General features: G+C 41.4%; 1 protein-coding gene across 1 annotated transcript in view; it reads left to right on the top strand.

Moving 5' to 3' along the window:
• The window catches only part of GSR (glutathione-disulfide reductase), a 52,181-nt gene that overhangs the window by 25,476 nt on the left and 13,757 nt on the right, over positions 1–12,948 (top strand). Inside the window, exons 4-6 of the mRNA XM_040418035.1 lie at positions 3,276–3,345; positions 9,297–9,444; positions 10,627–10,681. Of these exons, the coding sequence (XP_040273969.1) occupies positions 3,276–3,345; positions 9,297–9,444; positions 10,627–10,681 (273 nt within the window). The remainder of the gene's footprint in view (positions 1–3,275; positions 3,346–9,296; positions 9,445–10,626; positions 10,682–12,948) is intronic.

Genomic DNA, 12,948 nt, shown 5'->3' on the forward strand with positions numbered 1-12,948 from the left:
AAAAAAAAATTGGGGGAAAACTTTATTTTTTCAACTTTTTTTTTCACTTTCTTTTTTGTCCCACTTTGGGACTTGAACTTTTGGGGGTCTAATCCTTTACAATGCATTCCAATACTTCTGTATTGGAATGCATTGGCTGTATGAGTAATACAGTGTGTATTACTCATACAGCTTCCGGCCTGTGAGATCCAGGGGGCTTCTCAGTTGGTGCGTGCTTCTCAGTTGGTGCAAGGTGCAAAACAGGTCTGGGACCCACTGCCCGCTCACCCGCTGGGGGGAGTCAATTAGCTGCTTAAAGGGGTTTTGTCACTTCAGCAAATGGCATTTATCATGTAGAGAAAGTCATACAAGGCACAGTGCACCTGCCGGCTAGAAAAAAGGGATGAGAGAAGGGAGGAGGTCAGGACGAATGGTTGGAATCATTTCAGGAGTCCGAGGTATAAAGAGAAAAAGCAGATACAAAAAGGAAACGCTAAGTAATTAATTATAGAGGGTCTTCATCATCCAATGATTGCTCAAAGTACCAGACTGTAGAGCAGAAGCGTTCTCATATTCTTTTTTCAACATGAGCAGAAAAAAGTTGAATGATAATTCTGAAAAGTCTTCTTCTTTCAATGAAGCACCTACCCAGTCCATTCAAAAAAGGATGGTCCTTTTTTTGCAAAAATAGGCAGAGTGTTGGAACATCTGGGCCCAACCAAGTCTGTAGGGTGGTGATCAGAGCAGCGGCAAAATACAAAAGATGAGTTATTTGTATGTTCAGAGGACAGGGATGTCAGTGTCCAAAAAGAGTCCAGCCAGGTGTTATTGGAAGGACAGAGTGTTGGGGAGTGGTCCTTGACACTTCTCTGATGCTTTTAAGCCTCTTTCAGTGAGCATTGAATAAGTAAGACTGCCCTTCCATCCTTCCTGTGACAAATGTATATGTTGTGTGCGCCAATGGGTTATGCACATTAAAGGGGTAATCTGGTGGGTATACATTTTTTACAAAAGGTTCAGAAAGGATTTAAAAAATGATCAAAATAAAGGAAGCAATACTTGTCTCATCGATCTCCTATCATTCCTGATCGCCTCGCGGATTTCCCATTAGTCTTTCCAGCCTCTCTTTCAGCGAAGACCAACCTCAGCCATTGATTGCCTGAGCCTTTAGAAGATGGATGGCAAGAAAGACCACATGGTCTGTATAGTCTGCCCTTGTACAGTCGTGGCCAAAAGTTTTGAGAATTACATAAATATTGGAAAAGTTGCTGCTTAAGTTTTTATAATAGCAATTTGCATATACTCCAGAATGTTATGAAGAGTGATCAGATGAATTGCAGTCCTTCTTTGCCATGAAAATTAACTTAATCCCAAAAAAAACTTTCCACTGCATTTCATTGCTGTCATTAAAGGACCTGCTGAGATCATTTCAGTAATCGTCTTGTTAACTCAGGTGAAAAATGTTGACGAGCACAAGGCTGGAGATCATTATGTCAGGCTGATTGGGTTAAAATGGCAGACTTGACATGTTAAAAGGAGGGTGATGCTTGAAATCATTGTTCTTCCATTGTTAACCATGGTGACCTGCAAAGAAACGCGTGCAGCCATCATTGCGTTGCATAAAAATGGCTTCACAGGCTAGGATATTGTGGCTACTAAGATTGCACCTCAATCAACAATTTATAGGATCCTCAAGAACTTCAAGGAAAGAGGTTCAATTCTTGTTAAGAAGGCTTCAGGGCGTCTAAGAAAGTCCAGCAAGTGCCAGGATCGTCTCCTAAAGAGGATTCAGCTGCGGGATCGGAGTGCCACCAGTGCAGAGCTTGCTCAGAAATGGCAGCAGGCAGGTGTGAGCGCATCTGCACGCACAGTGAGGCAAAGACTTTTGGAAGATGGCCTGGTGTCAAGAAGGGCAGCAATGAAGCCACTTCTCTCCAAAAAAAACATCAGGGACAGATTGATCTTCTGCAGAAAGTATGGTGAATGGACTGCTGAGGACTGGGGCAAAGTCATATTCTCCGATGAAGCCTCTTTCCGATTGTTTGGGGCATCTGGAAAAAGGCTTGTCCGGAGAAGAAAAGGTGAGCGCTACCATCAGTCCTGTGTCATGCCAACAGTAAAGCATCCTGAGACCATTCATGTGTGGGGTTGCTTCTCATCCAAGGGAGTGGGCTCACTCACAATTTTGCCCAAAAACACAGCCATGAATAAAGAATGGTACCAAAGCACCCTCCAACAGCAACTTCTTCCAACAATCCAACAACAGTTTGGTGTAGAACAATGCATTTTCCAGAACGATGGAGCACCGTGCCATAAGGCAAAAGTGATAACTAAGTGGCTCGGGGACCAAAACGTTGAAATTTTGGGTCCATGGCCTGGAAACTCCCCAGATCTTAATCCCATTGAGAACTTGTGGTCAATCCTCAAGAGGCCGGTGGAAAAACAAAAACCCACTAATTCTGACAAACTCCAAGAAGTGATTATGAAAGAATGGATTGTTATCAGTCAGGAATTGGCCCAGAAGTTGATTGAGAGCATGCCGAGTAGAATTGCAGAGGTCCTGAAAAAGAAGGGCCAACACTGCAAATACTGACTCTTTGCATAAATGTCATGTAATTGTCGATAAAAGCCTTTGAAACGTATGAAGTGCGTGTAATTATATTTCACTACATCACAGAAACAACTGAAACAAAGATCTAAAAGCAGTTTAGCAGCAAACTTTGTGAAAACTAATATTTGTGTCATTCTCAAAACTTTTGGCCACGACTGTAATATTTCCTTTTTATAATAGAAAAGATACATGTTTATCCCAGTCATGTATATATTCACTTATTATAGACTTTCCAAACATCTACTACTCTTTCAGTAAAATAATAATTCTGACATTGCTTCTAATGTTCCTTCAAACTCATTTCAGATTGTGCCTCCTTGTTCTGGTGTTCAGTTCCTGAACCATATTTACACCTGTATCTGGAGTGAGATCATGAAGTAGAGACCATTTTCAGCCTTTCATAAAAATAATTGATCTGCTGGACCACGGCTTTAACCCATATTCCTGATTCCATTGCTGGGTTGCATAAGTGTAGGAGACACATCATCGGTATTTGCCACCAGCACTTCCAAAGCTTAGTGGCAATACCTATTTCACAGGAGCATGACTTGCCAGCATTGCCCAGTCTTTCTGCTTACGAAAAGATTTTCCTTTTTATTCTACTTTTCATTTTCATCATACATTTGCAGGACTTTGGTTAAAAACGTATCTAATATAAACCAATGATGTTTTCTGCTCCTCCCAGAATTATAAAAGACAAAAGAGATGCATACGTGAGTCGCCTCAATGACATCTATCAAAACAACCTCAATAAGGTATTTGTATTACATGTTATAACAGTTCAGTGTGTAGGCCTGTCATCATGTCAATACCAATGGAGTTAAAGTGAAGATTCATTTTTGTGGGCTTAAAGGGGTACTCCAGGATATTTCTGGAACCCTGCCGATCAGCTGTTTCACAGTAGCTCCATCCATTTCGCAGTGGATGGAGCTTGTAACTGCATTGTTGCATCCATTCACTGCAGTGAGAGCAGCATTGCGGTTACCAGCTCCGTCCACTGCTGTATAGGTCCAGCAATGACTTCTGAAAAAACTGATCGGCGGGGTGTCAGATCCCTGCCAATCTCAGATTCATGGCCTATCCTGAGAATAGGTAATCAATATTAAAATCCTGGAATACCCCTTTAATGGGAATCTCCAGTAAACATCCTTTAACCCCTTAAGGACCCTCGCCATACACGTACGGCGCTGGTGGACGTGTCTTAAGGACCAGCGCCGTACATGTACGGCGGGCTGATCGGGCGGGTGCAGGAGCTGCGCCCGCCCGATCAGCGACACGGACACGGCAGTCACTGACAGCCGGGAACCTGCTGCATACGCCGGCATTGGTGAAAACACTGATGCCGGCGTGTTAACCTCTTGTATGCCGCAGTCAAACCTGACCGCGGCATGCAGAGGCTTCGCAGAGGGTACGGGTGCCCTCCGCTTCCCCATCGGGTCCCCGCCACTGCAGCGCCATGGCAATGAAGTCAAGCCCGATGCCTTCCATAGGCATCGGAGCTTGCCTTCTACGGAAGCCTATGAGATCCAGCCCCTTAGGCTTTGTCTCACAGGAAGGCTCCCAGAATTAAAGCTGACAGTCAATATATTACAATACAGGTTGTATTGTAATGCATTGCAGAGGGGATCAGACCCCAGAAGTTGAAGTCCCAGAGTGGGACAAAAATAAAAAGTAAAAAAAGTGTTTTTCATAATAAAAAAATAAATAGTTTCAAGTAAAAAAAAAAAAAAAAAATCCCAAAATAAAATTGTAAAAAAAAAATAAAACCAGACATATTGAGTATTTCTGCGTCTGTAATGACCGGCTCTACAAAAATATCACATGATCCACCCCCTCACCTGAACGCCGTAGAAAAAATAAAATAAAAACTGTGCTAAAACAATAATTTTTTTACCTTACATCACAAAAAGTGCAACACCAAGCAATCAAAAAGGCGTATGCCCCCCAAAATAGTATCCATTAAACCATCATCTCATCCCCAAAAAAATTAGACCCTACATAAAACAATTTGGCAAAAAAAAATAAAAAATATGGCTCTCAGAATATGGAGACACTAAAACATGATTTTTTTTTTGTTTCAAAAATGCTGTTATTGTGTAAAACTTAAATAAATAAATAAATAAAAAAGTTGACATATTAGCTATTGCCGCGTTCGTAACCTGCTGTATAAAAATATCACATGACCTAACCCCTCAGATGAACACCGTATAAAAAATAAAAACTGTCACCTTACATCACAAAAAGTTTAACACCAAGCGATAAAAAGTCATACACACCCCAAAATCTTACCAATCAAACTGTCATCTCATCCCACAAAAATTTAGACCTTACTTAAGACAATCGCCGCAAAAAAAAAAAAAAATATGGCTTTCAGAATACGGAGACACTAAAACATGATTTCTTTTTTTTGTTTCAGAAATGCATTTATTGTGTAAAACTTAAATAAATAAAAAAAAGTATACATATTAGGTATTGCCGCATCCGTAACAACCTGCTGTATAACAATATCACATGACCTAACCCCTCAGGTAAACACTGTAAAAAAAAAAATATAAAAACCGTGTCAAAAAAGCTATTTTTTTGTTACCTTGCCTCACAAAAAGTGTAATATAGAGCAACCAAAAATCAGATGTACCGTAAAATAGTTCCAACAAAACTGCCACCTTATGGGGTCTTCAAATGTGACATGGCAACTTAAAATTATCCCAGTGAAATCTGCCTTCCAAAAACCATATGGCGTTCCTTTCCTTCTTCACCTTGCCGTGTGCCCGTACAGCAGTTTACATGGGATGTTTCTGTAAACTATAGAATCAGGGCAATAAATATTGAGTTTTGTTTGGCTGTTAACCCTTGCTTTGTTAGCGGAAAAAATGAATTCAAATGGAAAATCTGCCAAAAAAGTGAAATTCTGAAATTTCATCTACATTTTCCTTTTAATTCTTGTGAAACACCTAAAGGGATAACAAAGTTTGTAAAAATCAGTTTTGAATACCTTGAGGGGTGTAGTTTCTAAAATGGGGCCATTTATGGGTGGTTTCTATTATGTAAGCCCCACAAAGTGACTTCAGACCTGAACTGGTCCTTAAAAATTGAGTTTTGGAAATGTTCTTAAAAAGTTTAAGATTTGCTTCTAAGCCTTCTAAAACTCCAATAAAAGAAAATGTCATTTACAAAATGATCCAAACATGAAGTAGACATATGGAAAATGTAGAGTAATAACTATTTTAGGAGGTATCGCTATCTGTTTTAAGAGCAGAGAAATTGAAATATTGAAAATTGCGAATGTTTCCAAATGTTTGGTAAATTTGGTATTTTTTTATAAATAAAAATTAAATATTTTGACTCAAATTTACCATTGTCATGAAGTACAATATGCGACGAGAAAACTGTCTCAGAATGGCTTGGATAAGTAAAAGCGTTTTAAAGTTATCACCACATAAATTGACACATGTCAGATTTGCCAAAAATTGTCTGGTCCTTAAGGTGAAAAATGTCAGGGTCCTGAAGGGGTTAAAATAATAATTTCAGAAGGTAGCTGTAACATAGCCATATCTTTCTTTTACCTTTATTGCTCCTATCTTCTGTTCTGGGCAGTGGCCACCATTACTATGTCCATGCAACTCTCCCTTTATATCCTGTGATGAGGAGCTATAAACTAGCTGGGTGTTGTTAGGGGCGGTACTGGAGCTGTGGCAGAGAGAAGTGCATCATGGGTTTGGTTGGATACAGCAACAGGAAGTGCTACATACAGGATGTGAAAAACAAATGATTTGTTTACATGGTGAAAACAGGTCAGGAGAGTCCAAATGGAAAAACAAAAAGCAGATGTGTATGAAATGAGCAACCACATGAGCATATCTGTTAAAAACTGTAGTAATCCCAGAAAGCCCTTTAAGGCTGGCCATACCCATAAGACAGCTGACAGCTATCTCTCCTGACCGCTCCTTTCACATGTATGCTAGGCTCGGTCGAGCGTGCATGAGAAAACTGCTCCCAGACGAAGAACAAAACAATCAGACATGTTGAAATCCAACTGTTTGTACTGGAATTATATTTTGTGCAAAAACATTGCATCAATATGATGTTCTCACATGTATCCATGAAATATCCAAAGACTCGATTTCTCCTTTAAAGAGGCTCTGTCTGGTTGGTAGGGCTCATCATGCCGATTACAACAATACATTTCTTTTGTCTGTATGATAAACAGCTGTCTGGCCCTGTCTATAAAAGTGTAAAGGGTGCGGCAGTTGCAGAGAGAGCAGAGCCTCTAGTTTTGATGACAACTCCCCTGTTGCTCCTAGAGGCTCATTTACATATATTAAATTATCATTTTTATTGACCTGTCAGCCAGTTTCATAGGTACAAATCTGCTGACAGATGCCCTTTAAATTAAAGGAGTTATCCCATGACTAATGTAAAAAATGAAAATCAGACCTCATATAGTACATGACAATCTCTTTCTAACAAAGCTAGAACCAGCCCTGTACCTCACATGGATCCAGAGATCTCCCCATTCATTGCTCTGCTGGATTTATATCAAGCTGAAAGCTCAAGGGGAGTGTCTTTTGTGCCACAGCTCAGGGGGCGTGTCCATGCTCTCCCTATCACAGCTCAGGAGGCAGTTGAAGGATGAAACTGAGCATGTGCGGCCATCTCAGTGAGCAGGACTAAGAAAAAGAGCAAACGGCAGGTGGAGCTATACAGATACATTTTATTGAATAACTCAGTGGCTATAATACATTTTTAATTACATGCAATTACAAAAGTATTCATATTCAAGTGCTGGTTTGAAAACGATAGCATATTTTTCATGGGACAACCCCTTTAATTTAATGTTGGACAATCCTGTTGCTTTCTATACACTATATAGAGAATACTATTTGCCACTCCTTCCAAGGGGATACAGCACTTTCAGCCACCCAAATTGCTAACAACAACATAAAATGATGCGTACAGGCAGAAGTCTCCATTCTTACATATTAGCAGTTGCATAGGCCACAGTGAAGCATTCAGCGACTTTGACTACCGCATTGCAATGAAATTCTGCATTTTAAATCATATTCTCACATTTCCGCTCTCGCCAATAGTAAGTGCTGCTGTTATCACAACCAGCTCATTAAATAGGATAATCATCCATTGCTATAGCATGTAAAACTGATTCTGAGCTCAATGAATTTGGAGGCCCAATAACTTTACTTCACTTTAGTCTAATCGTCCTATGCACAAAGCCAAGTGCTGGAGCATTGGACCCTGGAACAATGGAAACGCATTACCTGGAGTGATAAGTCACATCACCATTTGTCAGCCTGACAAATTACATAGCATTTTGGCTATACATTGGTACTATGTATAACAGTATACATTTTGTTTTAGGTGGCCAACTGTATAGGAAAGCACAGGGTGAATGAGGGCCTATTGCTACATGTGGCGTCCATGCTGGGAGCTTTTTGTGCACATTCGCCATACGTATTCACTGACCGCAGTGCAAAGTTGGGTGTTAAGGCTGCCATAGATATTTAATAGCTGTCGGCTGAATGATTGTCCGGCCAACAGCTACCTCTCTTGACTACCTCCTAACTTTCCCATACACGTACAGCCAAACGTGTAGTATTTAAAGGAGAGAACACTTCTGGTGGCGGCTTATCTCCCAGGATAACAAAAGGACCAGGTGAAAATACTAACTTCGCCCGATCCTTTCGTCCCCCGACATCATCTGTCATGGGAAATCAGGAGCTCCCCAGACACCTTAATCTGTCGGCTGAACCCGCCATTCTCGGTGGGTTTGGCCGGCAATATGCTAATATGTGTGGGGATCTTAAGGCAGGAATTATTGGCCATCTTGCTAAGGGCTCGTTCACACGAATGTTTTTTGCGTTCCGTATACGGAACCATTAATTTCAATGGTTCCGCAAAAAAAAAACTGTACTCCGTATGCATTCCGTTTCCGTATTTCCGTTCCGTTCAAAGATAGAACATGTCCTATTATTGCCCGCAAATCACGTTCCGTGGCTCCATTCAAGTCAATAGGTCTGCAAAAAAAACTGAACACATACGGAATGTATTCTGTATGTCTTCCGTATCCGTTTCGTTTTTGCGGAACCATCTATTGAAAATGTTATGCCCAGCCCAATTTTTTCTATGTAATTACAGTATACTGTATATGCCAAACGGAAAAAACGGAATGGAACCGGAAACACTACTGAAACAAAAAACTGAAAAATGGATCCGTTAAAAACGGCCCGCAAAACACTGAAAAAGCACTTATGCTGTTTGGGTTCAGTGGATCCAGATTCTCACAACCGTATTCAAACATCTGCTAGCTGATCTTCCTAAAACAGTGGAGGACATGGAGAACCATCCCCATAATAACGTTAATGGTGTAGGAATGAGATGTTCCAAGAAACACTGATCAATGTGCTCATATGTTTTTAGCCATTTAGCGGCCTAGAGATATCACCGTCCGTCTGTGACGGAAAACCAACATCTACTGATGGGCTTCACAAATGGTAATACAGATAAATGTGATTCTTGTCAATGAAAATAGACTTGTAACATATAGATAGAGCTGATTGTATATATTCACCTGGGCAACATTTGATTATAGAGTGACATGTAATGACAGTGTAACAAATGTTATTGCCCAGCATAGGAAAAAAAAATGTTCTGCACGGGACCAAATACTTCATTTTCCTTCTGTTTAACATAGGCACAAATAGAAATTATCAGAGGTCATGCAACCTTTACATCTGACCCCGAACCGACACTGGAAGTGAATGGTCAAAAATATACCGCCCCACACATTCTAATTGCTACAGGGGGTAAACCCACCATGCCATCAGACACAGAGGTTCCAGGTAAGCAGCTGCATATTAAAGGGGTTGTCTCACCATGAACATTGGTGGCATAACTCCAGGATATGCCACCAGTGTCAGACAGATGCGGGTCCCACCTCTGGGACCCACACTTATATCTAGAAAGGATCGCCCAAAGTTTGGGAGAGAGCATTGCACATGTGCAGCCATCTTCTATACATTTCATAGAGAAGTCCCATAGAAATGAATGTAGAGTGCTCTGCCCAAGTGTGGCCACCGCTCCATTCACTTCTATAGAACTGCTGAAATTGGTCAGCGAGAGGGTGGCCGTGAATGCGTGGTGTGTTCTCCCAAACTTTAGATGCTCTGTTCTAGAGACCCCTCTGGAACCTGCACCTATCTGCCATTGGTGGCATACACTACCCTAGCGATATGCCACCAATGTTCAAGGTGAGACAACCCTTTTGAGGGATGTACGCTTTTCAAACTACGGTTTTATTCCTACCGTTTTGTGTTACAGCTGTGCAGACCTATAGGTCTCCATGTTTATATGCTTAAAAAAAAAACACGCACAGTCAAATCCTGTATCATGTGTTACTCCTGTCCCCCAAGAGCAGATAGAAGTGTCACATGGCACAGAGTAGTGTGTAGACCATAACCATGGAGACACCCATGTCTGCACAGGAGCTGTAGACACAGCCTTTCTTTAATCATTGCGTTCTATGTTTAATATTGATGTATAACAGCTAAAGTATCTTTTTATCTATAAAGTGTAAAATGTGGAACTATGATGGTTGGTAAGCTGGTGCTACCTTGGAGGGAGATCTGTTTCAGGCACAGTTCCTCGTTTTCCCAAACCACACAGTATTTTGAGTCCAACCAAAGGCAACATCTAAATAGAATTTGTATATTCTCCCCATGAATTTGCCCCTAATGCATCTGGGTGACCTGCACTTTTTAAATGTAGTTTGTTCATTTGCTCATTCCCGCTTGCCATGTGTCATCCATATTTGCAGGATTCACATTTGTATGTATTCATAGGTGTATCCTGTGTCAGTGAAGCATCTCATTGTGTTGCTTAGTATCTCCTTGTGGTTTTCCAGGAACAGTGAAGTTATACTATAGTCAGATGCTCCTTCTATGTGTTAGTTGAGTTGCACTGTTTTCAGTTCACAATCCATGTCTGTCGTATGTGAAATCACAGATTTTTCTTTTCTTTTTAAGGAGCCAGTTTGGGAATCACAAGTGATGGATTTTTTGAGCTTGAAGAGTTGCCCAGGTATACATTATGATTTACGGTGGAGGCCATTAATGACATATGGACACCAATGATATGGCAGCTTTTAGCCAGACAGCACATGGTGATCTTAGGCTGGGTTCACAGCACGTTTAACATATACACATTGAATGGATGCCTCAGACTGATGCCATTGACTGGTGTCCATCACCACTGGGTTCCATCGTGAAAAAAAAAAAAAAAGATACGTTTTGTTGCAGAACTCTGCAGGATAGAAAAGAGTAGGGCACAGACCATATCCGTAAATTGTGGAATGCACACGGACCGTATCTGTATTTTGCAGATCCGTGATCTGCGGACTGCAAAACAAATACGGTCACGTGCAGGAGGCCTCATTGTGAGAGAGCTCAAACATCAGCTGCCATTATATCAGAAACCATATGAAGCTTAATTCCACATAGAACTCTAATTTATCCTTTAAGTGAAAGGGGCTGTAATATTTTTTTTAAATGATCCGAGAAGCTTAAAATCAAAAAAATCTGATCCCCCACTGTTCCTCTTCTGACATTTACCTGTCTCTACTTCCTCTCGACCATGGTAATGAGACTGTTTGACTGGCTGAGGTGGGCCACCACTGCATTCATTTATTAGGTGAGCAGTTATATTTCCATTGTTGAGAAGGACCTAGTGACTGGAGAGGGAACCTGGAAAGCAGTGGAACAGGATTGGCAGGGAATCTGTCAGTTGAGTATTTTTTTTTATTTAATTATTTTTTTTTGCCATTCTGATAATTCTCTAAAACATTTTACAGGCTAGACAATCCCTTCTAATTCACAGTAGTCCAAAACCCTGAGATCTTTACTGCTTACTTTGGGCAGTCATAGATGTAACAGTATTTGTCACCAGTTAAAGGGAGGCTGTCAGAACATTTATGCCTAGTGAGGGTACCATACTTTATTTATTATACTCACTTATATAGCACTACTATATTCCGCAGCGCTTTACAGACATTAGCATCAGGCTGTCCCCAATGGGGCTCACAATTTAAGTTCCCTATCAGTATGTCTTTGGAGTGTGGGAGGAAACCGGAGTACCCGGAGGAAACCCACGCAAACACGGGGAGAACATACAAACTCCATGCGGATTTGAACCTAGGACCCCAGCGCTGCAAGGCACCAGTTCTAAACACAGAGCCACCGTGCTGCCCTGGTACTTACAAACATGTGCACACACACCATTATGGTGGTTGATCATTATTTTATTGTAGAGAAGAAATTGGCAAGTGCCAGGCAGGCCCGGGCACAAATGATGCACGTGGATACCAGTGATGTCACTGATGTGGCAAATGGTTGAGGCTGTCAGTAATGGCATAGTGCTATTAGGACCACCCCGGGACACTTGCCAACTACTTTGTATACAGAATTAGAGTTCTTTTTCTCTTCCATAAAAAGCGATGATCAGTCACAAAGATATTTGTGCCTACCAAGCTTTGGGAGGAGTTTAGCAACAATGGGGGAGATTTATCAAACTGGTGTAAAGTAGAACTGGCTTAGGTGCCCACAGCAACCAATCAGATTCCACTTTTCATTTTCCAAAGCACCAGTTTGATAAATCTCCCACAGTATTCTTCCAGTAGACTCACTTTAATTTATTTTCTTGACTGAACCCATTTTATTACAAATCATTAGTTTGATTAGTCAGGGAAAGAAATTCACCAGCAGTGATGGTCATTTTGCAGTGTTTGCCAGTGAACACATGCGGGCTGCCATCTTTAGTAAGGTAGACTCACCCGTCCGGCGATGCACAGGTAAGCCCTTACCGGTGCCTGTGTCGGGAGCCGGTCTGAAATCAAATGCAGGCAGTTCCGAGAACAGCCGCCGGGGGCCTTCATCGGGCTGTTCTCGGAACTGCCTGCTTCCGGTGACTGCATTTGATTTCAGACCAGCTCCTGGCACAGGCACCGGTAAGAGCTTACCTGGGCATCGCCGGACGGGTGAGTCTACCTTACTAAAGATGGCAGCCAGCATGTGTTGGCTGGCGAACACTACGAACTGACCATCACTGTTCACCAGTGACCACAGGCAGCAAAATCAGTCCTTTGGCCTTGCAAACAGTTGTGCTTAAGGAGGCCCTGTCACCTCTCCTGACATGTCAACCTTAGTAAATACCTGTATACCCCATAACATACCAACTCTGCTTTGTTCCATTCCTCTGTTATTCCTCTTAGAAATGTATAAATAAATCAGTGACTAGGTGTCACCATTTCTCTTGTCAGTAGTTTGTAGATTGCCCTTGATACAAGTAATACA

This window comes from Bufo bufo, chromosome 2 (genome assembly GCF_905171765.1).
Source record: "Bufo bufo chromosome 2, aBufBuf1.1, whole genome shotgun sequence".
Taxonomy (NCBI): Eukaryota; Metazoa; Chordata; class Amphibia; order Anura; family Bufonidae; genus Bufo; species Bufo bufo.